Source organism: Lontra canadensis, unplaced genomic scaffold (genome assembly GCF_010015895.1).
Source record: "Lontra canadensis isolate GAN:19392208 unplaced genomic scaffold, GSC_riverotter_1.0 scaffold41, whole genome shotgun sequence".
Lineage (NCBI taxonomy): Eukaryota > Metazoa > Chordata > Mammalia > Carnivora > Mustelidae > Lontra > Lontra canadensis.
In genome coordinates this window covers 2,296,180-2,322,315 of record NW_022631035.1, presented here as the reverse complement: position 1 = coordinate 2,322,315, position 26,136 = coordinate 2,296,180, and the positions used below count along the sequence as shown (strand labels likewise).

The 26,136-nt window shown below is 59.9% G+C and overlaps 1 protein-coding gene across 3 annotated transcripts in view; it reads right to left on the bottom strand.

Moving 5' to 3' along the window:
• The window catches only part of TBC1D16 (TBC1 domain family member 16), a 68,360-nt gene extending 42,292 nt beyond the window's left edge, over nt 1-26,068 (bottom strand). For all 3 annotated transcript variants that reach the window (XM_032870441.1, XM_032870443.1, XM_032870442.1), the window contains exons 1-3: nt 25,988-26,068; nt 13,799-14,038; nt 10,524-11,112 (exon numbers count right to left, since the gene is read on the bottom strand). In XM_032870441.1, coding sequence (XP_032726332.1) covers nt 10,524-11,112; nt 13,799-13,976 — 767 coding nt within the window. In that variant the 5' untranslated portion in view covers nt 13,977-14,038; nt 25,988-26,068. The remainder of the gene's footprint in view (nt 1-10,523; nt 11,113-13,798; nt 14,039-25,987) is intronic.
• Between the last annotated feature and the right edge of the window lie 68 nt (nt 26,069-26,136).

Genomic DNA, 26,136 nt, shown 5'->3' with positions numbered 1-26,136 from the left:
TCAAATAAGCAAATAAATCTTACAAAAAAAAAAAAAAAACAAAACAAAGGTCATTTGCCACTACTCCTCTCTTTTAGGGAGAATTTCATCGGTATTGGGTTACGTCGCAACAGCTGACGTGGGTCCCCAGAGACAGAGCGTGAGCTCCCCGTCTCACCTGGGACGAGCTGCCGCGTCGCTGCTCTGTGAGCTCCTGCTTCCATCTCTCGGAAGCTGCTGCGGGCCCCGCAGAGCCCCTGCCCAGGGCTGCTGAGGCAACACCCAGGGAGCCCTGGGGACCCTGGCTTCCTGCTCCCAAAGGCGGCTTCATGCCGTCAGAGCAGAAGAGCTCCCCGGCGAGCATCCCTCCAGGCCCCGTGCAACAAATCATCCATGGTTGCATCAAGGAGCCCCAGAGGGGCTGTCATGGTTTGTGAGCGGAGCAGGAAGGACAACGTGCCTCCCGCAGCGGGAGCCCCGCGTCCCCAGGGAGTGCCCCCTCTCCAGGAGGCTAAACGTCCTCCTTCTCGGTTCTGGAGGGACTGGCGCACTTTCCTTCCTCCCCCATCCTGACAGCTTTCACAGAGAGAGGCCAGCTTTCTAAAGAGCAGACGGTCCTTTGCAGGGCAGACAGCAACAACATGATTTCCAGGGGACCCACCGGGTGCGGTCACTTCCCTGGGTGACACCGTTGGCTGGGGACCTCCGAAGTCCCTGCTCAGAGCCAGGGAGGGGTCAGATCCACAGGACTTCCCTAGCACGGACAACGGAACACCGCCCAGCCCTCCTCCTAGAAGCTGCCCAGCCATCACGGACAAAGAGAGAGGGACGTCCAGGGGAAAGGGCTGCCCAGAAAAATTGAAACAAAACAGCCGGACACCAGGCTGAGCCGGCCAACGCGGTGGCCCCGAGCCACACGTGGCCCCGAGCACGTGGAGGATGGTGAGTTTACCCTGAGACGAGCTCTACCGGTGAAGTGTACGCAGGATTCCTAAGACTCGGTCCCCAGAGACATTACCAATAATGGGACGTTGATCGCACGTTGCCATATTTGGGGTAGGCTGCATAACCATTAAAATTACTCTTACGTGTCTCTTTTTCACTTTTAAAAAGAGTGGTTGTTGGGCCCACACAAATACGCCCCAACGATGACCGGCACGGATGCAAAAGCAATTCAACGGCGAGATGGTCTTCTTGGTGGTGCCAAGCTGACACAAGGGAGCCGTGGGGTGTCTTGGCTGGGCTGATGGTGACACAGAATGACACCACCACACAGAGCTCTACAGGCCCCCAGGCGCCGACAGGCTTCCTGGCTTGGAAGGCGTACTATGGTCTCGGGCAGGATGATGCCATTGGGGGACGCTGCTGAAGGGTTCGTGGGACCTCCCTGTATGTGGTTTTTTTTTTGTTTTTTTTTTTTTGCATTTCAAAATCTAGTGTTCAAAAACGAGACTATTAGAAAATTTTAAACCATGTACGGGGGCTCAACATTACACTTCTGCTGCTCAGGGCTGGCCGAGACCAGAATCACCCGTTACGGCCCCCGCTGTCTGTCCCTGTACCACCCAAGAGCTGAGAACTTGTTTTTGAAAGCAGATTTAATTTTTTTAGGGCAGTTTTAGGTGTACAGGAAAACTGAGCAGAAGGTTCCTAGATATCCCCCCACCCAACACACACGCGCGCGCGCGCGCACACACGCAGTTTCCCTGTTATTCACACCTTGCATTCGCACGGTACACTTGTCCTCATCGATGAACCAGTAACAATTCACCACCACTAATAACCAAAGCCCACAGCTCCCATGGGTTCCTCCTGTCTCGTACACTCTGGGTTGGGCAGGGGTACGAAGCCACACACCTCTCATTACGATCACCCAGGGTAGCCTCCGCTACTCTCTAGCAAGGACTAGAACCCCCTCGCCTGGACGGACTGCCGTCCATTTGTCCATTCACCTCCCGAAGAACATCACATTTGCTCCCTGGTGTTGGCGGCCATGATAGAGGCGGCCTCCCGCGTCCTCGCACAGGTTTTTGCGCAAAGAACAGGTCTGAACGTTTTTCGATGTTGGAAGAAATCAAAAGGCAGGCGGTATTTCAGGACACATGAACACTCCATGAATTTCAGATTTCAGGGTCCATAAATAAAGTTTTCTTGGAACGCGGCCACGCCCAGCCGGGTACATACTGCCAGCGGCTGCTTTCTCCCCCAGGCCAGCCTCTCAGCCAGGAACTCACGCGCTCTGACCCCCGGCAAGGGATACGGGCTGTCAGCGCCTCTGTTCTCACTCAAACGGGGCAAGGACGGCACCCGCCCTGGGCCTTGTTTCCACGATGAAAGGCACCAGCTCACCCTAATCTCGTGCGGGGTTGAACAGCGTTGCCTAAATTCGGGTCCACCTGCGACCTCGCAACATGACCTTCTTTGGAGACAGGGTCTTGACAGAGGCTGTCAGCCAAGGGCTTCAAGAGGAGGAGGCCCTGGGTTCAGAGTCACCCTGACACACGCGACCCAAGTCCTCACACAGAGAGGTTTCCGGAGCTGTGGCAGAGAAGGCCATGGGAGCACATGGTTGGGGATGGAGGGACGCAGCCGTTAGAAATGCCTGGAGCCCCCAGAATGGACAGAGGCAGAAAGGATCCTCCCCAGAGCCCTGGAGGGGGCTCAGACTGCAGACACCCCGGTCTCAGGCCTCCAGGCTCCAGACGGAGAGTCTCCATTTCTGCTGTTCTCAGCTGCCCGGGGTGTGGCCCTTCCTCGAAGCAGCCCCAAGACACCACTACAAAGCACTTCCCATTGGGCTGGCACGCGGTCAGGTGCCCAGCAGGTGTCCCTGTCCTGCGGACCGTGCTGGCAATGACTACGGGTGACCTAGCGATGGCCGAGTCCCCCTCCCACGCGCTTTCCATTACTGCCTTACTCTATCCCCACGATGGCCCCATTTCACAGATGAGGAAACCAAGGCATGGGGAGATGAAGCACACTGCCGAGGTCACACCCTAGGAGTCACGGTGGGGCTCAGGTTCACACCTGGGTCTGACCACAGAGCTGGCCAGGCTCCCAGTCCCATGGGACCCAGGGGACGGAGCCCCACCGAGCCTGCCTGTCCCTTCCCTGCCCTGATGGCTCCCTGGTTTGGACATCGGAGGACGGGGCACTGTCAAGGCCCAGCCTAGGCTCCTGGGCAGCCTCTCTAAGCTCCCAGAGCCCGTGGTAGCACCACCCCATAAGGGACTCCCATGGCTGAGGGCAGAACGTGAAGGGCACGTCCTTGGTCCTGGACCCCCGCCAGGCTTCCTAGCCTGCCCGCCCGGAAGCCGCGGGCCGGTCCACGGGGCCCCCACCTGCCGGCTGCCCTTCCCAAAGCCTCTTCCCTCAGACCCGGGTGTCGGCCACCGCAGACGGAGCAGCTGGTGACTGCCACCTTGACTGGAGGGGGGTGGCGCGCGGAGGGGAGGGGGGAGCCGGCACAGAGCCTGCCGAGTGCTACAGAAACATAAGACAAGATCAGTCTTAACGAAGCCCGGAACAGATTGCAGGGTGTTGGGAGACGGGATGTTTTAAAGAAATACATCTCAGCTCCCAGTTACAGAAGCACAAACAAACCCAAACAACAGATCTTTGGAAACTGCCAGCTTCGCGGCTGCCAGGCTGCTGCTGAGGGCCCAGGAGGGGCGAGGTGGGCGTTCCTGCAGCACCCGCGGGGCGGCGGGGTGCCGGGCAGGCCCACGGCGGGGCACAGAGGGAGCTCCCCGAAACCTCGAGGGAGGGACGCACCCCTCCACCTCCCCGCCACCCCACCCGCTGCCAGCTCCTGGCCGCCCCCCTCCTGTCTGTCCGGCACACAGCTGGTCGGGCAGACGGGCACCCTGTCTCCGCGGTGGTGGTGGCCGCCCCCATGCCCTCCCCGCCCCCATCCGGTCCTGCTGCTGCTGGAGCCGCCTCCTGGGACGTCCCCCAGTGCAAACACACTGTCGCCTCGCGTGGAGGCTCCCCCGTCCCCCAAAGCCCTGGGCTGCTCCGGGTCATGTCCCTCTCGCCCCCTCCCCTACAGGGGCCCCCAGCCGGCCGGAGGTTGCTGTGCAGAAAAAGAACGGCCAGGCCATCTGAGAGCTGTGGTCTCACGCCACCTGCCACCCTCAGCTGGCTTAGGGGGACCCTGGACGACACCCCCAGCTCCCCGTGGCAGCTCCCTGACACGAAACCTCGAGGCATTCAGACCTGGACCACCGAGCCCGCCAGTTCCAGACCCTTCTGAGAGGCTGGGGTTCCCGCCTCCGGTCTGTCCCCTGTGTGCACAGGCCAGTTACACCAACAAGGACGACAGATATCAATAATTCAGCCTCTACAGCTGATAGCCCAGTGTCATGCAGCTTTTTCCTCCTAAAGGCAAAAAGCACTTAAGATAGCATTTATTTCCGCCTCGTGTCCCGCGGTGGGGCCGCCTGGAGCCAGGCAGGGACGCCCCTTGTCACTGGCTTCTGCCTGCGGCATCAGGGCCCCCTACCCTCCGGCTCCCGTGGAAATCTGCCAAGGGGGGCACCTGGCCACTGGTTCTGTGACCCCTTTCCCTTCAACAGAGAATCAGAGGGCCCTCCCCACGGGGACATCTCATGGGGACCAGCGCTGCCCAACACGGAAGCTTCTGGCCTCGTGGGGCTATCAAAATTTAAATTCATTGAGGACTGACAAAATTAACTCCAGCTGCTCTGTCACCAGAGGCCCAGTTCCAGCGCTCCACAGCCACACATGGCCAGGAACAACCGCCTGGACGGCGTCCGCCGCAGAAAGTTCGGAAGCACACGGCACTGCTCGCACGGACCCGAAGACTCAGGGACGGCAACAGCGCAGGCCGGGGATTTCACGGGGGCTGGAACAGGCGCCCGGGGGGCGGACGCCTGCAGAGTGCAGCACGGTGGGGAAGAGGGTCGTCTCCAGCCCACGGGCTGCCTGGCGCTTCAGTGACACAGGGGAGAACATTCTAGACACAGGCAGCAAGGCTGGGGAACAGCAGGCGGGCTTGGGACGGCTGGCAGCGGGCATGGGGAAAGGCAGGAACAAAGACTGGGGGCGGGGGGGCGTCCGAGCAGGGCCCCCAGGGTAGGGGGCGTCCGAGCGGGGTCCCGAGGGCAGGGGGGCATCCGAGCAGGACCCCACCTGGTGTTCACCAGCCTGCATCTCCCCAGCGCCTGTGCCCTGCTCGCCTAGACCCACATCTGAGCAGGCTGGTTCACGGCACCCAGGAAGCCACCACAAGAGGCCCCCAGCCAGTTCCATAACCCCACACGCCGCCCTTCACCTGGGACGGCCACCTTGAGAGCAGGCACCAGGAAGGGCAAGAGGACCCCAGGAGACGGGAAACAGCAGCCTCTCCCGGGGCAGGAGCGCAGCTCTGGGAACCGGCCGGCAGGTCGCCAGCGTCAGCTGCCGGTGGGACCCCAGTCACTGGCCAGCGCGACAGCTTTTTCACGGACAAGCGTGCAGCCGAGGCTGGGGGAAAGCAGTCTGAGTCAGGCACTTCAGCTGGCTTTCTGGTTTTAAAACTCAGTTTTTACCATAAAATGAATACAACCACAGAATAACGTTTTTGAAAATTGAGAAAAGGAAAACATTAACCACAACGTGCTAACATCTCGGCACATTGTTCTCTAACCGGTGTTGACCGACGCGGCGGCCACGCACGCCGTTTAAATTTAGATCCCGCAACATGACGGAACGTGGAAGTCCGGTGCCGGCAGCCACACTGGCCACGTTTCCAGAGATGCCAGCTGCGCGGGAGGCCAGCGGCTACTACGTCACAGGCACAGAGCTGGAGTCTGTCCCGCAAGGCGGGAGGTTCTCCTGTGCCCCCCGACTCCTGCCCGGGACGGCCTCACCCACGCTCAGGGCCTTTCCACAGACTTTAACCAAAACGTGCGTGGGATTTGCCCTGCTTTGCTGCTAAGACACCACGAACATCCATGTTGACGGCTCAGCCTTCCTGAACACCGCGTGGCCTTCCTCCAGGAGGCGCTGAGGTCCGAACGCTCGGGAGTCACAGACGCCTGAGGAAATCGGGTGCTGCCCCCTCCTCAGTGACCCCCGTGAGCACACACACAACGCGGCCCAAGAGGCCGGGGGCCCACGGACCCCTGGTAAGACTCCCTTGTCTCGTAGGGTGAACTTCTTGCCTGTCGGACAGTAAGTCCCTCCCCTCCGCTCTGCTGTAAAAAGCTCCACGATGAACATCTTCTCGCCAATGTGTTTTACCTCCGTGATTCCGACTCCTTCCCAGCACTCAGAAGACTTTCGGTTTTGGAGACGGCGGCCGCGTTCCGATCTCCATACGCATCTCTGATGCCCTTCCCCGAGTGGGGGCGCTGGGCAGGCCCTCAGGGGCCCGCACGGGGGTCCTGCTATGTTACACCCTCACCTACCGGCGCTTCAGACGGGGCCGGGCACCTCCCAGGACAGACGGACGGCGGGCTGGCTGCTGACCGTGCTGCTGACCCTGCCCGATGGTCGCCCTCGCCGGCATGCCCATCCCACGCCCTGGTTCCTGCTGCTGAGGGAGTCACAGAACCCCACCCTGCTCCGGGACTCGGACCTCAGCCAGGCAGCAGCCCTCCGTGGCCGCCCGCTCCCCAGTGGGCCTTGAGCGCTCACTCGGTCGAGGATTTCAGGCCATCATTGTGCTGGGAGCGGAGTGGGGGGTGGGATGGGGGTGGAGGTGGGGTGGGGCAGGTGCCTTGGCCATCTGAGAACCGGGTCCTGCCCGGCTGTGCCCCACAGGTAGCACACGAACGGACACTGCCCTCACATCACGAAATGCTGGAGGGGCTCTCAGGTCAAGGGCGGGGTGGGGGGTCTTCCCCGCCCATCCTAGCCTGCCTCTCCGTCTCCACATGTAGTTCTCCGGTTCTGCCACCAGAGGGATCCCGTGAGCCGGCCTGCCTGCACCCCTCCTGGGGACCCAGTGCCCAGTTACAGTGGGACCCTTGGCTCCAGGAGCCTCTATGGGCACATGCCAGTCCTCAAAGCCAAGCTCAGCTGCGGGGTGGCTGCTCTAGCCAATGCCCGCATTCTGGACCTCCGCCCAGACGCCCTCTCAGTCCAGGGCTCACGGACCACGCCTCTCTTCCTGGGGTCCCCTTCAGAGCTGCGGTTCTCAACCAGGCAGCCACGCCGCAAGCCCCTGGGCCCCACTCCCAGCAGCTGGAGGTGTGGCTGCCACCCAGGCAGGAGGCGTTTCCAAGGCTGCCCGGGGCGTCCTCACCTGCAGCTGGGCACAGAGTGCCTGGTCTACAGTGTCCCACACGGCGGACCCTTCAGTGAGGGATTTCCAGCCCCATCACCGTGTGGGCACTGCAGGGCGGCGGGAGGGAGCGGAGGAGCCATCCCCTTGCTTCCACGGTCTCCGGGGTGGTGGCTCCGAGAGGAAAGGGGCAAGTGAATGTGCCCAGCGCCCAGACCTGGCCCTCGTCACAATGGCCTGGGAAAATGCAGATTCCAAGGTCCACCCCAGCCCCTTCCAGAATCCACACCTGCTTTTTAAGGCCCCCAGCGACCTGTCACGCGCAGCTGGGTCGGGAACCAGGGTGCCTCCCTGTAACACCCATCAGGTCCCATCTGGGACGCAGGCCGTGTCCACGTCGGCTCTGCCCCCACCTCAGCTGAGCACAGGCTCCCGGCCAGGAGGCCACGAGGGCTCCCATCCATCTCCATCCCGTTGCAGCACAAAGCCTCAGCCTAACCGGACTGCTCGGGCCTGAAGAGCACGTGTCACGATCTGGGGGGTCTCTCTGGTAGACGAGGCCTGTCCCCGACCACACCACGGTCTGCTGCGCACGCCCAGAGATCGGCCCACTGTCTGTGAAGCAGCTCCACACAAACAGATGACCCCAAAGGGAACTGGGGGGCCCGGGGTTCTGGAAAGCAAACATTTGGCTCCGGGAGCCTTACCACCGAGAGGCCTCCTAACGTGGCCTCAGAACCCCAGCTCCGGGGAGACCCCCCCGCTTTCCCTCGGGGGCCTGACGTGGTACAGAGCAGGGCTCTCGCATCCAGCCGCCGTTGGAATCACCTGGAGTAGCAGCCAGCCACGAAGAGGAGGCCCACGTCAGGGACATCGTCAAGGGACCTCAGGGACATTGTGCTCAGTCAAAGCAGCCACACGCAAACGGCCTCCTATGCCGTGATTCCACTTACAGGAAACATCCAGAACAGGCAAACCCACAGAGACAGACGGTAGGGGAGTGGCTGCCGGGGCTGGGGGAGGGCGGAGGGGGAGTAGCGGGTGTGGGGCTTCTTTTGGGGTGAGGAAAAAGTTCGAGAGCCCGACAGTGGTCACTGCTGCCCAACACTGAGTGTGCTAAAGGCCATGGAACGGGACAGTTTTAATTGGCTACAGCGGCAAGTTTTGTGTTATGTGTATTTTACCACAATTAGGAAAACAAAATTTCCCTACTCTGGGGCCGCCCCTCTGTCTGGGAGGGTTCTCAGCCTCAGCACTGAGACACGCGCGCAGGATCACGCGTCATGGGGGAGGCTGTCCCGGGCACTGCGGGGTGCTGACAGCACCCTGGCCTCCAGCCACCAGAGGCCAATCACGTCCCCATCCTCCGTTGTGATCAAAATGTGTCCCAAGACTGCCATGTGTCCCTTAGGGCAGACTTGGCCCCAGGTGAGAATCTCGTCTAGACGCGTCTGGAATTGCCTGGCCACGAGGAGAGTAAAACGGGTCCCCTGGGAGGTGCCCACAGGCAGCCAGCGTGGAGAACCAGCAAGGCGGGGGGCAGGGGGGGAGCAGCCAGCAGTGAACTCACTAGGCAACCCCATAAAACAGGTTACTATCCTCATCTTACGAACAAGGAGACGGAGGTTCTGAGAAGACACAGTGCTTCCCCGGGCTCACACCAGCCAGGTCTCCCAAACTCCCAATCCAAGCTCCTTACGCGACTGGGGTCCCTACAAGGCCCATTACATCAGGCCCTGATTCCGGTTCTGCCACTACGACCTCAGCCATGAGACCAAAGGCCAGGCCCAGCACACCTGAGTCACAGTAAAGATGGAACTCGGGACCTGTCCCTCTCCACCTGGGCCCTGCAGGTGCCAGGCACCAGCAGGTCTCCCTGCGCTGGCCGGTGGCACCACCAGGGGGAGCTCCAGCCAAGCCCTGCAGTGGGAAGCCAGGTTGCTCTGGTTCCCAGGCTGGTTCTGGTGGGGAACCCCACACAGCTCGGTGCACAGGGTGCCGCGGCCACTCCCCTCCACAGGCACTCTCCGGTACGTGAGACAGCGGTTACCAGGCCACTCCCAGGCTCCAGTGGACCTCATCGGGTTGAGGGGATAAAACCAGCAAAGAACCCAAGAAGCTCAAATTCCTTCTCCTTTGCTCCCGGCTTCCGTCTGTCCTGTGTGACCTCGTGTGCTCCGGGTCTGGGGCAGAGCCAGCTGGGCTCAAACCCAGCTCCTCTAGCGTGCCGGCTTTGCGACCTCCAGCAAGTCACATAACCTCTCCGAGCCTCGCTTTCCCTTTCTGTGGCAGGGGTGATGGCAGGACCCACCCCGCGGGGTCTGGGGTGGCTGTGAGCATAAGCGTGAGCTGCCCGAGGCACACACTCCCGGTGCCCACACCAGTGCTTGAGGCGTCCGCCCTCACCCGCGCCCAGCTCACAGCTCAAGTTTGGTGATCACCTGCCGGCTGAACACAGCAGGGCTTTGGGGCGTGACCACCGTCCACCCAGAAACCTAATGAGCGAGGACCATGGCCGGAGCATGAGAAGGGGCTGCCGAGGTCAGGGGTGGCCCGGCCTGCGCGGGCCCCGGCCGCTCCGGGTTAGTGCAAGCCCGCTGTTCCCGAGCCTTGGGCACGCCCACCCCGGCGATGCCCTGCGGCCCCCTCATGAAGCTGCGTGGTGGCCACGACCGGCTGTGACAACCCTCTCCGCTCAGGTGCGCCCAGGACAGGGTGTGGCCTGAGCCAGCATCTGGTGCCCCTGGGCTCTCAGGCTACAGAGGGAGTGACAAGAACATCACCCCTAGGACTGTGCTCCAGCCTCTCAGAGCTCAAGGGTCTGGGCAGAAAGGTTAAGGTTCCCCCGGGGCGCGGGGGCTGGGCCACATGCCTGGTTTGGCTGCAACCCCAAAGGCCTTAGGCTACCAGCCAGGAGTCTCCGAGCCTGCCTGGGGTCTGTGGGATGGCCACAAGCCACTGTCCCCCCACTGATGAGAACTGGGGCACCAGGATTCCCACGGCCTGGGCCCATGGGGTTTAGTCTGGGTTACAGGGCAGGTCAGACCTGTGGAGATGGCTTATCCTAGGTGAGGCCGCCGAGGGGACGGGGACGGGCGAGAAGGCGGAAACCCCCTTCCCCGCGGGTCCTTCACCGTCTCCTTGAGCAGCATCAGTGGTGGGACACGGGGGCCGAGGCCCTGGCGTCGGGAGAACCGGACACCGGCAGGGTGAGATGCAGGCCGCCCGCAGCCCTCAGGGAGCAAAGCCCCGACTCACGCAATCCCCCCCGACAAGGCGCAGGGCAGGCCTGGGGGTCGGACTCAGGACTCACCCGCTCTCGCTGTCCAGGAACACGGAGCTGCCGCTGTCCACCAGGGCGGCGCTGATGGGCGAGAGGCAGAACGGCGAGGAGAAGGCATCGGAGTCGGAGTCAAAGGAGCTGTCCCTGCTCACGCCGTCCGCCGACAGCTCCAGGGAGCCCTCCTCCTCGCTGGCCTCGGGCCTCGGCTCCCGCCCCTCCTCCACCCCATCCTGCGAACTGACCACCGACAGGATCCCAGAGTCACTGTGGGCCGGCGGGGGGGCCACCCCCAAGCCCCGGGCCAGCTTCTCCCCATCCTCGGAAGGGGGGGAAGGGCTGACGCGCACGGCGTCCGGGTTGCCCTGTGCCACCACCAGGGCATCCTCATCTCTGGGGGTCAGGGCAGGCCTGGGCTCCGTAGGAGAGGGCTGATGGGCGGTCCCCAGGCTCTGGGCGCGCCGGGCCCGCGGGCGGGGCGCCTTGCGCACGGGGGAGCTCTCGGGGGTGATGTAACGCAGCGCCTCCTCGTCCTGCCTCTGGATGCGAGAGTTGGGGACCCACGCGAGGATGACGGTGCTCCCCAGCAGCTCGTCCTTCTCCACGTACAAGCACAGGTATCCTGCCAGGGTCGGGAGGACAGGTGCGTTAGGGACCGCGGCCCCTCTGTCTGGCTCCTGGTCAAGGCCCCACCCTGGGCCGCCAGGACAGGACCGGGCTGGAGCTGGCTGCAGACAGCCTGGCCCTGAGCGCAGCGTGGCCGGGGGTGCTATCGGCTCAGTGAGTGAAAACTGGGGGCACGTAGCTGATTCAGGGCACCGGGCTCCCAGACAGTGGCCTGTCGTCACCTCCCCATGCCCTGGGAGCCCTCCTCCCGCTCAGAGCCCCACCCCGGCTACGGTCTGGCGGCCCCGGAGCTTCCCTCCCCACAGCCAGCCTCCAGGTCTAAGCGAGCCCAGGGGCCCGGGAGCCCCGTTTCACCACGCCTGGGAGTGACGGAAGCTGCGGACTTCATTTCTATCTCATACAAAATAAATCCAAAGAAGGGTTTTTAGGCGTTTTCCAGTCAGTCGGGGTCTCAGTGTGTTTTCTTTAATGCAGCTTTCTGGAAGGAGGGGCATCCCCGATGTCAGGCACCAGACCGTGGACAGGGCGGGAGAAGAGCCGTCCCCCTCAGAGTGGCTGCCAGTGGGTGGGCTCTCTGGGCCCCCGAATGCTCAGTCTGGGGACAAGCAGCATTTCCTGACACTTCAGGATGTCCTGACTCCTGGGTTGATCATGCCAGGTGCCCAGGCCTCCTGGTCTCTGCGCTAGAAAGCCCCCGGGGCCGAACTGGGTCGCCACATCCCCCGGAGCTCTGAGAACCTGCACCAGTCTCCTGAGCCTTGCTCCCCTTTCCAGAAGAGGTGGGGACACTCCAGGATAACAGTAAGGAGCAGGGGAGGCCACACGTTTCCATACCCTCAGATCCTGTGGCTCAGGGAAGGGGAAGGGAGCCCCAGGACTCTGCCCTCACCCCGGGGCCTTCCATCATGATGGCATCCACACGAAGTTCTCCCAGGGCTGTGCTGTTCTTTCTGGATGAGACCAGAAGAGCTGACACTCTCAGATCCGGCCCTAGAACCACTGTCCCCTCCTCGAACCCTCAGAGTTGGCCCCACGGTCAGGAGTCCACGGCCACACGCCACCAGAGCCCGCGCCCCCTTCTAGAGCACACTGCGGGGGGGATGCAGGATGCTGGAATTCCCTGTCCACACGGCCCGGAGCCGGCTCCCAGGGCCTGCTCCTGAGCTGTCTGTGGGGGCGATGGGCGGGCTGCTGTGTCCACACGTGGGTGCCCACGGTCCCTTCTAGTGCAGGACAGAGCTCGGCTGCAGGCGGGCTCTCCTGCTTCAGGACCTGTGGGGGCTGATGATTCTGAACCCGCACCCGACCATCGGCGGCTACAAAGACAGATTCACCGAGGTAGGACCAGTTCATTAACGTAATTTAAACATTTTGTCTTTTAATTAACTCATTCAGTATTTTGCAGACACATAATTGGCATACAGCAAAGTGCTCAGGCCTGACCATCAATTATAACTTTTCGATGTCTGACGTCTGGTGTGGGGCTTCTGTCTATGCTGGGTGAGCGAGTCCACAGGCCGCAGCCGGCCCCCTGCAGGTGCACTGGGGGCCCCGAGGGCCCTCCAGCAGCCCGGGGAGGCCGAGGGAAGAACGAAGATTGCCCAGAGCCTGCCCTTGTCCCATCTCCTCCCCGGGCTAGCGTTGGGAATGGCCCAGCCTCTCGGAGCACCAGCCTCCTCTTCCAAAACAGAGGCGAGTCCCGGCTCCCGGCTCCCGGCACTCTCAGGAGGTTAACGTACAGATAAGATAAGGGAAACCATGTACTTGTCGCAGCCGTCTGCAGAAACGACAGAGGACACAGGACTTGGGTATCACGGACCCATCATTTTGTCCTTCCCGTGGGAGGCAATCGGGGCTGAGGGAGGTCAGTGCCCCGTTGCTATGACCGGATCTAACAGCCTCAGACCCGCCCCGGCCCGAGGACAGCCACAGTCCGGTACCCGACCCGGAAGAGAAGTGCCTGCTTTGCTCCGTGCTGTGAGCCGCAGCCCCGCGGAGCGCCAGGTGGTCGGCCACCGCAGCAGGGCTCAGGATACAGCTCGAGCCCTGGGAAAGAGGCAGTTTCTTTGTCTGCGACTTGGCACAAGATCGCAAAGCTGCTGTCACCGCAGGAAAAGTGTCCAGCCCAGGCTCACGGAGGCCCCAGTGCTGGTGTGTCCCGGGCATGGCCCTAGGGGAATGAATCTGTGGCCCCCACATCTCCCAGCGGCAGACTCCAGCTGACGCTTTCTGCCCTGATTTCGGAACCGTGGGGTTAGAGGACAGGTGGAGACAGGACTGGTGCTTTCTGGGGCCTGCCCTACAGTCTACCTGGTTCTCATCGCGGCCTTCCGGGCTGTGGGAAGGGAAGCAACCACCAGGCCTAGCTCGAGGGGTGTGGTCGCGCCACAGTGGAGGGGGCCCGTGGGTACCAGTCCGTGCTCACAGAGGAGGGCTGCCCGCTTCCCTGCCTGCAGGCTCCCTGCTCCCAGCATCTGGGAGGGACCTAATGTCCTCTTCTGAGGCTGATTCCCCGTAAACCGTCCCGCCCCATGTGTACAAGTTAAAGGTCACCGGCCCCTTCAAAGATGGGGGAATTAGGACAAATGGGGAAGTGGCCCAAAGCTTTCCGAAGCTGGGGCTTGGACGTTTTAGAAAGAAACCAAGCCCCCTGCCCAGGCCCTCCCGTCTCTTGAGCTCACCTGGGTGGTGCTCCCCCAGCCCCTGCAGTCCCTCGGGCGGGTGCACGCAGACATTGTTCTTGGAGTAGATGATCTCCCCGTCCAGGACGGAGGGGGGCCCGCCACCACCGCCCGGGGTAAGGGTCAGGAGGTCCGAGGCTTTGGAGGATGCCCGGCGAAGGAGACGGCCCAGAGACATTGCCGGGGGAGTGTTTCCATCCTCCGCACGCTTCGGCCCAGGTGGGGCTCGTCCAGATGTGGCTGGGGGAGAAAGGCAGAGGCGGCACGTCAGGCCAAGGTCATGGGCGTGGGCCCGGTGTCTTCAGCGCTGTGCCTTGCCTCACACTGGCAAGCGCGAGACGGATGGGAGCTCGCTGACCTCTGGGACGGGCCCTGCTAGCACGAGGCCACGTGGCACCATGGACATTTGGGGCCGGGTCGTTCTCAGTGCTGAAGGCGACTCCGGTCTCTACCCATGGATGCCACTAGCAGTGCCCTTCCCGCGATGACTCCAGGCATGGCTAACGTCCCCCAAGGGCCAAACCACCTGTCACGGGCGCTCTGCTCCCCCACGGTGATGCCAGGAAATGCTCAGACTTGTCTCTGCTCAGTTTTGGCCTGCGTCTGCGTCTGTGTCAACAAGCCCTCCCGTCCTGAACCTCAACCCCTCCGCCGTGCTTCCCAGGGAGCGACCTCCTTCCTTCATCCGCCCTTCCCGGCCTCCTCCACCCCCAGCCCCGGCCTGATGTCCTGACTCAACATGACGGGTCATCTCAGCTGGGAAGGGTGTCACAAGGACCCGAGTTTGCCTACAACCCGGCAACGAGAGGGGCGTCCGGCCGGCTCAGAGGACTGGGTGACTCTTGATCTCGGGGCCATGGGTTTGAGCCCCACGTGGGGTGTTGAGATCACGTAAATAAGTAAAAAATGTACAAAATAAATAAATAAAAATTAAAACAGTAAACGAGAAACCGGAGGACCGACCCAGTACGCATACAGAACTCCTCGAGATTCCCCGACAGAAGGAGCAGGGTGATTCGCAGGAGAGTGAGTGGGAGAGCCCATAAAGGAGGAGTCCTCCGTCTGGACGAAAGTCCGACACCCGGCGGATGGCCCGAAGCAATTTTTATTCCAGCCGAAAGCCCAACCGTCGGGAATCGCTCGCGGTGTGGACCGGCCAGACGCTTCGCATCAGCCGAGCCCCAGAACGCAGCCACCCAGCGGAGCCGTGGAAGGAGCCATGGGAGTGAGCTCGTGTGCACAGACCCTGCCGCCCCCTGCCAGAGGTGCCGCGTGTGCAAGACGCAGGCTGCGCTGGGCAGGTGCCGGCCAGCCTCACGGGGCGGGGCCAGGACGGGGACACCCGATCGCCTTCCTCTCGTTGAAAGAAAAGAAACGAGGTGAGAGCGAGCCAATACGACAGCATCGTCGATGACGGGTGGACTAAACGGGGTCCGTCCACACGGGGGATGTTATTCGGCCTTAAGGAAGGACACTCGGCCACCGGCCACGCGGGTGGATCTCAAGGACACTGTGCCCAGTGACGTCAGCCACGCACAGAAAGACACAGAGTGTAGGATTCCACGTCCGTGAGGCCACTGGAGTCGTGGGTCAGGTTCACAGAGAGAGAACGTAGGATGGGGGCTGGGTGCCAGGGGCTAGGGGAGGGGCGGGATGGGGAGTTAGTGTTTTGGGGGCCAAATTTTCAGTTTGGGACGACGACAATGCTCTGGACAGGGATGGCGGTGACGGCCCCACAGCGGCGTGAAGGGACTTAATGCCACTCAGTAAGACAGGCGCAGTTTTATGTCCTGTCTGTCTCACCGCAGGACAACACTCTTTGAACCTCCTGCATTTCTGACGCGTCTCCCCCAACCCAGAGCTGTTTTGCAGGGTTCCCTACGTGAGGCTCTTTCTGCTGGAGGGTCTGCACAGGCTTGTGGGGCGGGGGGGCCGGGCTCATGGTGCCCTTCACTGTCAGAGGCCAGGGGGCTCCCTGCCGGATCCTCAGCCCCAGGCTCTCTGGGGGCCCCTCCCGTGCCCTCAACTCTGTTCTCAGATCTCCCCAGAAAGTCACTAACTCTCCTAAGCACAAGATTCTTCCAACGGCTTCCTGCCAGCCTGAAAGTCGCTCCTCCCTCGTCCGCATCTTTACCTAGAAAGATCCATCACGCCCTTTTCCCGAATGACCGGGGTTCCCAATATCGGCATCACCTTGAAAGTCACGGTTCTGGGACACTCACTGTCTCAGCCACAAGCCGAGGACATCACTCCACTCCTGGTCATATCCAGGCCCCGAATCCACCCCTTGAAGGCTTCCCCCAGGCCAACACTCTCAACCCCCTTGGCCAGAGGGCAGCAAGCTGATTTCAAGGACCAGACAGTAATCGTCAGGCTCCGCGGCTGCCGGTCCCACCGTGTGACAGCGGCCACAGACGGGAACCAGGAGGTGTGTCTGTGACCCAGTGAGACTTGATTCATGGACACTCTCATCTGAATCTCCTAATCTCTATGTCTCACAGAAAATTCTCCTTTTAGATTTTTTCCAATCATTTAAAAATATAAAACGCAACCTTAGCTCAAAGACTAGAAAACAAGCAGAAGGCTTGATTTGGCCCATGGGCTGCAGACAGCTGACCCCTGGCTCAGGCCACCTTCTGGATACTTGACCCCTCTCTCTACCCCAACTGCCTCCAGGCCAGCCTCTCCGGGAAGCCTTCCCGGCCTCTCCAGGTCAAGGGGGTGGCCACCCCACTGTCTGCTCTCTGAACTTGGAGGCACGCCCCAGCACCTGTCAACCTCAGTATAAAATTCTTTAAAAAACAAAACCAATCACACGCCCTACATATCACGTCGTCTGTGCAACTGTCAGTATTGTTATTCTAGTGACGAGTCTGCTGTCCAGGATATTTTTAGCACTCAAGAATCGTTCCAGAATGACAAGGTCCCTTCATGAGCTGTACAAGAAAATGAGTCTCCTCTTTCTAGACGAGCGCTGCCCGGTTTGCTAATATCCCCCAGCCACGTTTTAAAAAGTGAACAGAAAGGAGGAAGATTAACTTTGGTAATACACTTTCATTTCAGTCCTTATTCCCCAAACAGGATCGTTTCGGCCCATAATCCATGCGGAAACAAGCTGCTCGACGTCCCCTCGGCCTCTGGAATCTGGGGTCTGTTTCGCGTTAAGGGCAGCTCAGCCGGGACCCACACTGCGGCCGCAGCCTCGGCGCCCTCGGGGTCTCCCCTGGTGTCCCTTCATTAACCCGGATGAGGCTGCAAACAGCTGTCAGCTGAGTCTGGAACCCAAACCGCCCTTCAGTGAAGACGTCTGCCACCGCAGAGGACAATCAGAAGAACGTGCTGGAAGGTTTGAAGGGCCAAAACACAAGCACTCACAATCCCGCCTTCCCCTGCACAGCTGACGCGGACCTCACGCTCTCCTCCCCTGAGACTCTGGCCCACGCGACCTCCTACAAGCAAGTTCCGAAAACGAGAAAACGGGTTCCAAGCGTTCAGGTCACTTGGGGAGCGGAGAAACTTGGCGCCTAAGACCTTCGTCCCCTGTGCTCAGAGTTCAGCTCCCACCCCACCCCCGCCACCTGGGTAGGCAGGGGACAGTCCCCCCCAGCTCCGGCTCCAGAGTGTCCTGCAGCAGGCCGCACCCTGGGGGGTGTCTGTCAAAGGCCCCCACAAATATTCACCTTCTTCAGACACTTTCCACTCGCTCTCCAAATGCGTCTGCTCCTCCGTGAGCCGCCTTCATTGACATGAAACCCGGTTCCCAGCCCCTGCTACCACACTGCTCGCCGAGAGAGCCCTTGACCTATTTTTGAATGCTTTTTTTTTCTTTTTCTTTTTTTTTTTTTGTAAATTAGGCACCAAGCTCAGAGAAGTACAAAGAAGAACACAAGTGCCTCAAATCACAGGATCCGAAACTGTTCACGTGTCTGCTCCTATCTTCTGTGTCTATCTTATAAAAAAGCAAAGACGCCCCACGGGGGTGACCGGAGTCTTACTTTCCGTCGTAGCCTAAGTGCATTCTCCCACGTGTTAATGAGTCTAAGAGTGTGTCTTCCCCCAACCCCCAAATCATACGTCGAAACTCCAACCCCCCCCAACCCAGCACCTCGGAATGAGGCTGTATTCAGAGACGGGTCTTTACAGAGGTGATCAGGTTGGAATTAGGCCATTAGAGAGGCCGGAATCCAGTGTGGCTGGTGTCCTTTGAAAAGAGGAAATTTGGAGATGGACAAGGTGTCCAGATCAGGGCACAGGTCCAGGAAGAGGCAATGGCGTGACAGAGCAGTGGCGAGGTGGAACGGGGAGGGAGGGAGGGAGGAAGGCCTGCCCCCTGCAGAGCTGGCTGGTCAGGCAGGAGGGGAAGGGGAAGGGGACTGGGCCCGGCAGGCGGCACCCAGGGAAGCTGGGTGGGAGACGCAGAGCAGGGTAAAAAGGATAAAAAATTCCTGGGGTGGACAGGGACCCGCGGCACAAGGATGTGAACGGCCCCAACGGCACGAAACTGCACGCTTCAAAATGGCCCGAGTGGGCACCACACTGTGTATCCTTGACCGAGATGAAAAATACCGTAATAGTGGAACCTGGAGAGGGGTGTACAGATGCTCTCTGTACTGTTTTTGGTAAACCTAAAATGCTCTAAACAATAAAATTTGATTTTAAAAAAGAGGGTAGAGACCAGAGTGCATGCCCCCAGAGAATCCAGGCAGAGAGGACACCGGTGGATGGAGGCAGGGGACGGGCTGGGAGCCAGAGGCAGGACGAGGGACAGCAGCGTGACAAAGGGAGCTCGGGTGTCCAGGCCGATGGACAGCAGCAGTAATGCCAGGGCCTGGCCAGAGCTGCACGCCCTGACGGGGATCTTCCTCCTGTCCTTGAGTCTGCAAGATGCATGACCTTGAATGCTTCACTCATAACCTGCAGAGCAGTTTATGCCCATGACCTTTGGGACCTGGGGACCCGTGGGGGTGGGAGGAGCACAGAGAACTACCCGTCCTGGTAGACCAGAAAGCTGTGCTCCAGAACGTCTTCCCGGGGACAAGATTCTGAGCAAGGAGAACGCGGGCCGGGTGCCTCTGGGGTCTCTGGGCAGGTGACTTATTCACGTTCTACCTCGGACAGAGCTGGGGGCAGGCGCACAACCAGCACACCATTTAAGTGCCGTCCGCGGAGATCCGGAGACGCACGAAATCAGCTCATGCTTGGAAGAAAGGAACCTGAGAGGAGCCCGCAGCCAGAAGCAGCTCCCCGGCTCCCCCCAGCAAGGACTCAGCGTTCGCTGAAATCAAAACGGCAGCTGAGATGCTCAGAGCACATTGTACCGACATCCCGGCCGCCCCCATCCCCGAGAGAGGAAGGTGAAGAGGGGGGCCGTTCACAGTAGACCCTTGACAAAGATAAAAACATAATTTTTCTCTGATCCATTCCCCTAACGCTTCTACTTTAAAATGGTCACGCCCGTGTTGGTCTTGTGGATTTTAGGTGATAAGCTCCTGAGTCCAAGACCCTTTCCTGACGGATGTGCCCACCAGAATGCCCCCTGCAGTAAAGGTCCACGTGCTTTGTTTTTGCTGACGGAAAGGACAGCGATGCCAGCCTGGCAGTAAGCACAGGGAGCCAGAGATGGAGGAAAGCCAAGATCCAGAATGAGCATCATTCTAGGTGCAAAAAAAAAAAAAAAAAAAAAGGTAGTGATTTTAAAAGGTATAAAGTAAGAACGGTGGGGCTGGTCTCCAGCCATCTGTGCAGCCACGATCGCAAGCCGAGCTCTGTGCTGCTCTGAGCCACCGTGATCACGAGGTTGGGCCAGATTTTTGCAAATAGGCTATTGTGTTATTCGAAAGAACAGAACTTGGCCTCCCCTCAAAACACACACACATGCCCATGACACCGAGCTCCCTCAGCAGAAGGCCCTCCCCGCTCCCGGTGGCTCTCCCAACACCTTCCAGAACTGCAGGTTCTCAGCTGCCAGCAGCCTGCGGGGGAAGGGAAACTGGGGACCCAGGACAGGGGTTGAGGATGGCTGGAGAATGGGCAGCCGGGAAGGGGGCAGGAGTTTATCTCACACCCCTGTTTATACCTGGCCCTGCTGCTGGGTTGGGGCCAGGGGCAGGGGGAGGCCGGTCTCCCCCGACAGTGCTCGCTCCTGGGTGCCCCGGGAGCACCTGCCACCAGCCCCGGGCCAGAGGCAGCAGAGGCCATGGAGTTCAGTGTGGCGGTGCTGGTGCAGGGCCCTCCTCCAATATTTTCAGGGTGAAGCGGAGACATCCATTACCCAAAATTCATTCCCCAGGAATTGGTGATTTATACCTGGGGAGAGGGGTCTTGGCCAGAGACAGAGCCTAAGTCACTGAGAAGCCAGAAAGGAGCAAAACACATTAAGAAATGACGTCCTTTAGAAAAGACACAAGTCGCCCCTCCTGCTTCCTTCGGAAAGCACCGCCGTCCGCGCGCGTTGGTTTCCTGTGGCTGCTGTAAGTCTCACATCACCGCACATTCCACAGCTGAAAACCCAAATAAATAAGCTCACAGTTCTGAAGGCCAGGAGTCCGACCCGGGCTCACCCGGCTCAAACCAAGGTGGGGGTAGGGCTGCGCTCCTTCTGCCGCCTCCGGGGAGAATCCGTGTCCCTACCTTTACCAGCCTCTGGAATCCTCCCACAGCCCTTGGCTCGTGGCCCTCCCTCCACCTTCAAAGCTACTGGTGCCCAGTCTGGTTCCCCCCACCCCCACCCCAGCACATGGCTCTGACGCTGTCTTTCCCCTTCTTCTGCTTTTAAGGACCCTGGGATGACACTGGTCCCACTGGATAATCCAGGACAATCTCTCCATCTCTAGAATGGCTGATGAGCGAGCAACCTTAATGCCATGTACCCTAACTGAGTCCCAGGTTCCCAGGATTTGGATACAGACATCTTTGGAAACCGTTCTGCCGCTGACCATGCCACGGCAAAGACACAGGAAAGCATGGACTTCTAACTCACCCCCCAACTGTCAAATGCCTATGCAGGGCGACCACCTTTTAGACAATATGATGGGGACCCCAGGCCTAGAGCCAGAAAAGAGGAGGACATGGGCCCCCATGTCCACGTGGGAGCAGCAGGACAGATGGGAGGAAAGGGCGAACTCATGCCAGGGCCTGCCCTTGGCGTCCTCCTCCACCCAGAGCCGTGGTTTCCTGTCCTGGCATAAAGGGGCCCCATCACTTGCCAACCAGAAAAGCAAATAGGAGCAAAGGTGCAAAGTTCTCTCCTGGAACCTCCCTGGGAAGACCAGACAGATGGGGCAGCCGGCAGCCACTCTAAGAGGCAGGAGCTTGACTTCTCCCACTCGCTGCTCTATGCGGTGCACCTCCCTCGGCCCCACCTGGCTCGGTGGGATGCAGCTGTCGGCAGGGCGAGCGCGGTCCCGGCGAGTCCCAGGGCTGCCTGGTCCTGCGGACCGGAGGCTCGAGCCCACAGCCATCCTGACAGCTGCTCACCGCCACGGGGGGAGGCAGGGAGGGGTGGAGGGCCACTGGACACGTTAGGGAACATGTGATGGGAAGGAGCCCACAGGGGATGACCCAGCCCCGACCCCGGCACGGGCACACCGCTAGAAGCAACAGGCCCTGCCACGGCGCTGGCAGGAACCGGTTCCCCTGCTTTGCTCCCAAAGCCAGATCAACGCAGAGCGGGGAACAGGCGATGCTATTTAACCAGGAGCCAGACACACAAAAACAAGGATCATGTTCCTCCCACGCAACGTCTGCTGCTAACACAGGTCCAAGGAGACCCCAGCCCTCTCTCCCAGGCATGTGTGCCGCGGTCCTTCCCGGAAGCCCCAGCTCTGCAGTTCAGAGGGGGATCTACAGCCCGCAGGTAGACGGGCTCAGAACCCAATCCTTGGGGTACAGGATTTGGGGAAGCTGGGTCTTCCAAGTCTCATTGTGCGGACAAGAGACCTGTGGGCTAACACGGCCCGTCCTCCCTGCGGTGCTCCCCTTCGTGTTACGGAACCATCGTGGAAGAAAAAGGTCTTCCTGACACATATGTCATGTTCACATGCCCATGGAGAAGACCGTCACCCAAAAACAGGGTCGCTGTGGGCGGGCCCTCTGCCTACAAGGGAGGACAAGATGATCAGCTTGTATTTAAAATGAAGGAACAGGGACGCCTGGGTGGCTCAGTGGGTTAAGCCTCTGCCTTTGACTCGGGTCATCGTCTCAGGGTCCTGGGATCGAGTCCCGCATGGGGCTCCTTGCTCAGCGGGGAGTCTGCTTCTCTCTCTACCTCTGCCTGCCTCTCTGCCTGCTTGTGATCTCTCTCTCTCTCTCTCTGACAAATAAATAAATAAAATCTTAAAAATAAAATAAAATAAAAGGAAGGAACATAGTGTAGGGCAGAAGCCCCAGGGCAGGAAGCTTGGACCAACTGTCATCTGGGAAAGGACCTTTGAGAGGCCGTAAGGACAAGATAGTCACAGAAACAGGACAGGGAGTGGACGGCCAGCTTCGCTGTGACTTCCCTCTTTCGGCTGCCCAGCTGTCCCTTTGATTATCACCTACTGCCTGGAAAACCCCAAGGCCTCTGCCTCTCACTCGGGAGGCCATCTGCTGCTTGTGCCCCCTTGACAGCAAATACCAAAACACTATTTCCTCCCCAAAGAGCCAGGAAAGTAGGGCCTGGGAGATGAAACTGACCTTAGACATGAGCTAGGATTGAGGAACAAGGAAGGACTGGACCCCAAAAAGCAAGGAAAGGTGCAAACCCAGCCAGGAAGCCACCCAGCGACCCAACGGTAGGTTAGGTGCACCTCACGTGACGTCTCTATGGTTTCCCTAAGATTTTAGTTACAGAACTTGACAAATGAAAGTGTAAAATGACTTCTGTTACGTACGCCCTTGGCCCCAATTTCGGAAAGACAGAGGTAGAACGACCAATTTACCAGACCCGTGCATTCCGGGTCACTCAGGACGGAAAACCAGCGCGTAAAGCCACGTGCACAAACTAGGACCGACGTGGGCTACTGCGGTGGTTCCTGCCCCAACCGACCCGGACAGAGCAGGGAGAAGACACAGACGCCACGCCTGTGCACCTGCGGCCAGGTGGGCCCCTCCGGGTGGCTCCTCACGTGCGTGACCTTTAAACACCTGGACAGACTGGCCGTCCAAGGCTCAGCAAGAGCAGGGCATGCCACCCCGCTGGGTGAGGGCTTGGGGAGCATCTCACTGAGTCATTAAGCGGCCAGACCTTGCTCCTCCCTGAGGCCTCTATCAGGTCAGAAGACACAGTAAAAGATATGCTTCAAGTCGGACATCACAGGACAGCTCATCAAAACAGATTTCTTAGTGACCCAAGACCCAGTGCCCAAGGATGCACAGGTGGTCAACAGCAAAAAAAAAAAAAAAAAAAAAAAAAAAATCCCAAAAAACAAAAAACCACCACCCCTGGGTGCCTGGGTGGCTCAGTCAGGGAAGAATGTGCCTTCAGCTCAGGACATGATCTCAGGGTCCTGGGATTGAGTCCCGCCTAGGGCTCCCGGCTCAGCAGGGAGTCTGCTTCCTCCTCTGCCTCTCTCTCTTTGTCTCTCATGAGTAAATAAAAACCCTTAAACACACACACACACACACACACACACCACCACTGAAGTGAAAGGAAAAAGATCTCCTAGACTATTTCCCTGAATCTGGGGGGAGGGGAGGCTGCAGACTCCTGCTTTCAAGTCTGTGCACCAGGCTCATCGACGGTCACCAGTTTTGTAGAAATACAATGTTTATCAGTAAAACCCACCCGGGCCCCAGCTGCTACACTTGTCTCACTGTGCAGCCGCAAGCCTGTCCTCCCCACGCTGTCCCCACGGTGTGAAACTACGTGGCTAATCTTACACGAGAAGATTCAGGCCTGTGAGAAATTCGGGGTCCCACCGCTGGGGAGGAGGGGGCGGTGGATAAATCTCGAGCTGAGTCTGTGTTGCAGACAGCCTGGGCGCCCTGGTCCCCGGGAACAGCCTGTGGGACCCAGCGCCCCGAGAAGTTACGAAGTGAAGAGAGTCACTATACACACACAGCCAACCCCAGGGCTGTACAGATCTGCTTCCGCCTGATGGACCACACGAGGAATTAAGAAACATCAAAATGTTTTTACCAATTTGCTCACTGTGAACAATCCAACGGATGGTCGATAACATTTTGTTACAAAGTATAATGCTTAGTATGCGCCAGGCACTAGGTCCTCGGGATGACCATTGCCCGTGACGTGGGTACAACGATCTTCACGGCACAGACTGAGAGGCTAAGGCACAGAGGAATGCAGTCGGTACCGTGTACCAGGGCTGGCGTCTGAACCCAGCAGTTCACTTTGGGGGCCACACTTTAGCCACGGCACTGAGGCACCCCAAACCAGGGCTGAGAGACCTGTGCGAGCAGGTAGGCTCCAGAAACCCAACGGCTGACTTCTCAGATATCTTTATCCGAGGCTGCGGGAGGCTCTTTCTGCACGAAAGAGAACGGATGCTAGCCGCCGGTGGTGACATGGGGTTAGTTCCCACTCCCTTGCTTTTTTATGACTCATCGGGCAGAACGAACCGTGTTCTCCTGTCTGCAAAAAGAGGGGTAGGGAAGAGCGTGCGCATGCGAACAGCAGGCACCCCTTCCAAGGGAGGAGGCAGCGCACACAGCCGTTTCTGGGGCTGCAGCATCCTGAGCCCGAGGATGCACAAATTTGGTTCTGTCCTCGGGGCATGAACTTGGAGAACTTACCTCCCTGAGGCCCAGGGTTCCCCTCTGTTATGGGGATAACCTCACTCCTGACTTTATGGGCTTGTTCTGGGGGCTAAGTGAGTTCATGAGTAGTAATCAGAAAGTATATACACAGCAACCATCATCACCAGAGGGTTTTAAAACTCCCTTGAGAAGAACTTTCGCCTGCCATGTCGAGATTTTGCCCACCATCAACACGCCACACGCCAATAAGTGCCATAGAACATGTAATAACGGCACTCAGCATCCCCCCGCCTCCCGGTACCAACACGGGGCAGCTGCTCAACTCCCCAGTTACTACTACCAGCCAAGAGCACTTCAATAATCCTTTCTTTGCAAAAGTTTCCATGGTTCTTCAAAGCCTTCAGGAGTCACTCATCAATTAATATTTCAACCGAAGAATTTCTAAACCTGACAACACAGATTCTTAAAAGTTCTCTCATCCACCCATTGGCAGACTGGGAACGGACCTCTGGGCTCTGGCCTTCTGCGCCCACCCCACATGGCCATTTCTGAGAACCGTGTCTCCCTTCCTTCCGGATGCAAGAACTTGGGCCTTCCAGGTGGTAAAAAACAAACAAACAAACAAACAAACAAACAAAACAAAAAAGATTGGTAAGACCAGTGTAGGAGGGGGCGCCTGTGAGGGCAGGGAGCAACCAGTCCTGCTCCTCCTAGGAACCTGGTGGGGCAGGAGGACAAACTTCCGAGCGGGCATCAGAACGTGCTATGTCGTTCTCCATCTCGGAAGAGAATCTGAACTAGATCGCAGCCAACATACGGCACCAGCTTCCGAGTGTGGGATAACAGGATTTCAAATCCACCGGCTTCTGGCAGGGCTTCTGAGCGTATATTTAGCCATCTTAAATTGCCTATTTTTTTTTCCTTCCCCTTTTTTCTACTCTTTCTTTCTTTTTTTAAGTGAAACAAGGGGGAAGAGCCCAGGCCTGGGGGACGTGCGTTTCCTGACACGCGGTTCCTCCAGCCAGACCGCCGACCCCAAGGCCCCGCAAGGCCGGGAGCGCGCCGCTGGGCCGGGAGGAGCACTTCGGGGGCCGCGTCCGCACGCGGCGGCCCCTCCAAGTTCTCCCTCGCGTGCTCTGACGATCCAGCAAGACAAAGACCGCAAGTTCTCGGGTCCACGGCTCCACGCAGGCGGGCACGGCGTCTCCCCGGATCAGGTCCGCTCCCGGCCCGGGCGCCCGCACCCGCCGCGGAGGGGGTCCCGGGCGCATCTGCGCGAGCCGCAGGGCTTCCACGGCGTCCCGCTCGCGCCCGGGTCCCGCGCCTCCCGCGCCTGCGGCCGGACCGCGGCTCCTCCCGGGCCCCGCCGCGCCAGGCCCAGCGCCCCGCGCGCGCCCCGGCCCCGGCCCCGCAGAGGGGGCGCCGCCCTCTCCCCCACCCCCGGCTCTCGGCTCCCGCCCGCGCGGTCCCCTCCGGGGCCCCGATACCCACCCGGGTCCCGCAGCGGGGGCCGGATTCGCGGCGGGTCCCGGAGCCGCCGCCGCCGCCGCCGCCGCCGCCGCCGCCGCCGCCGCCGCCAGTGAGGCGCGGCGGGGCGGGGTCGCCCGGCGAGGCCCGGCCCCCGGCCCGCCCCCGGCCCC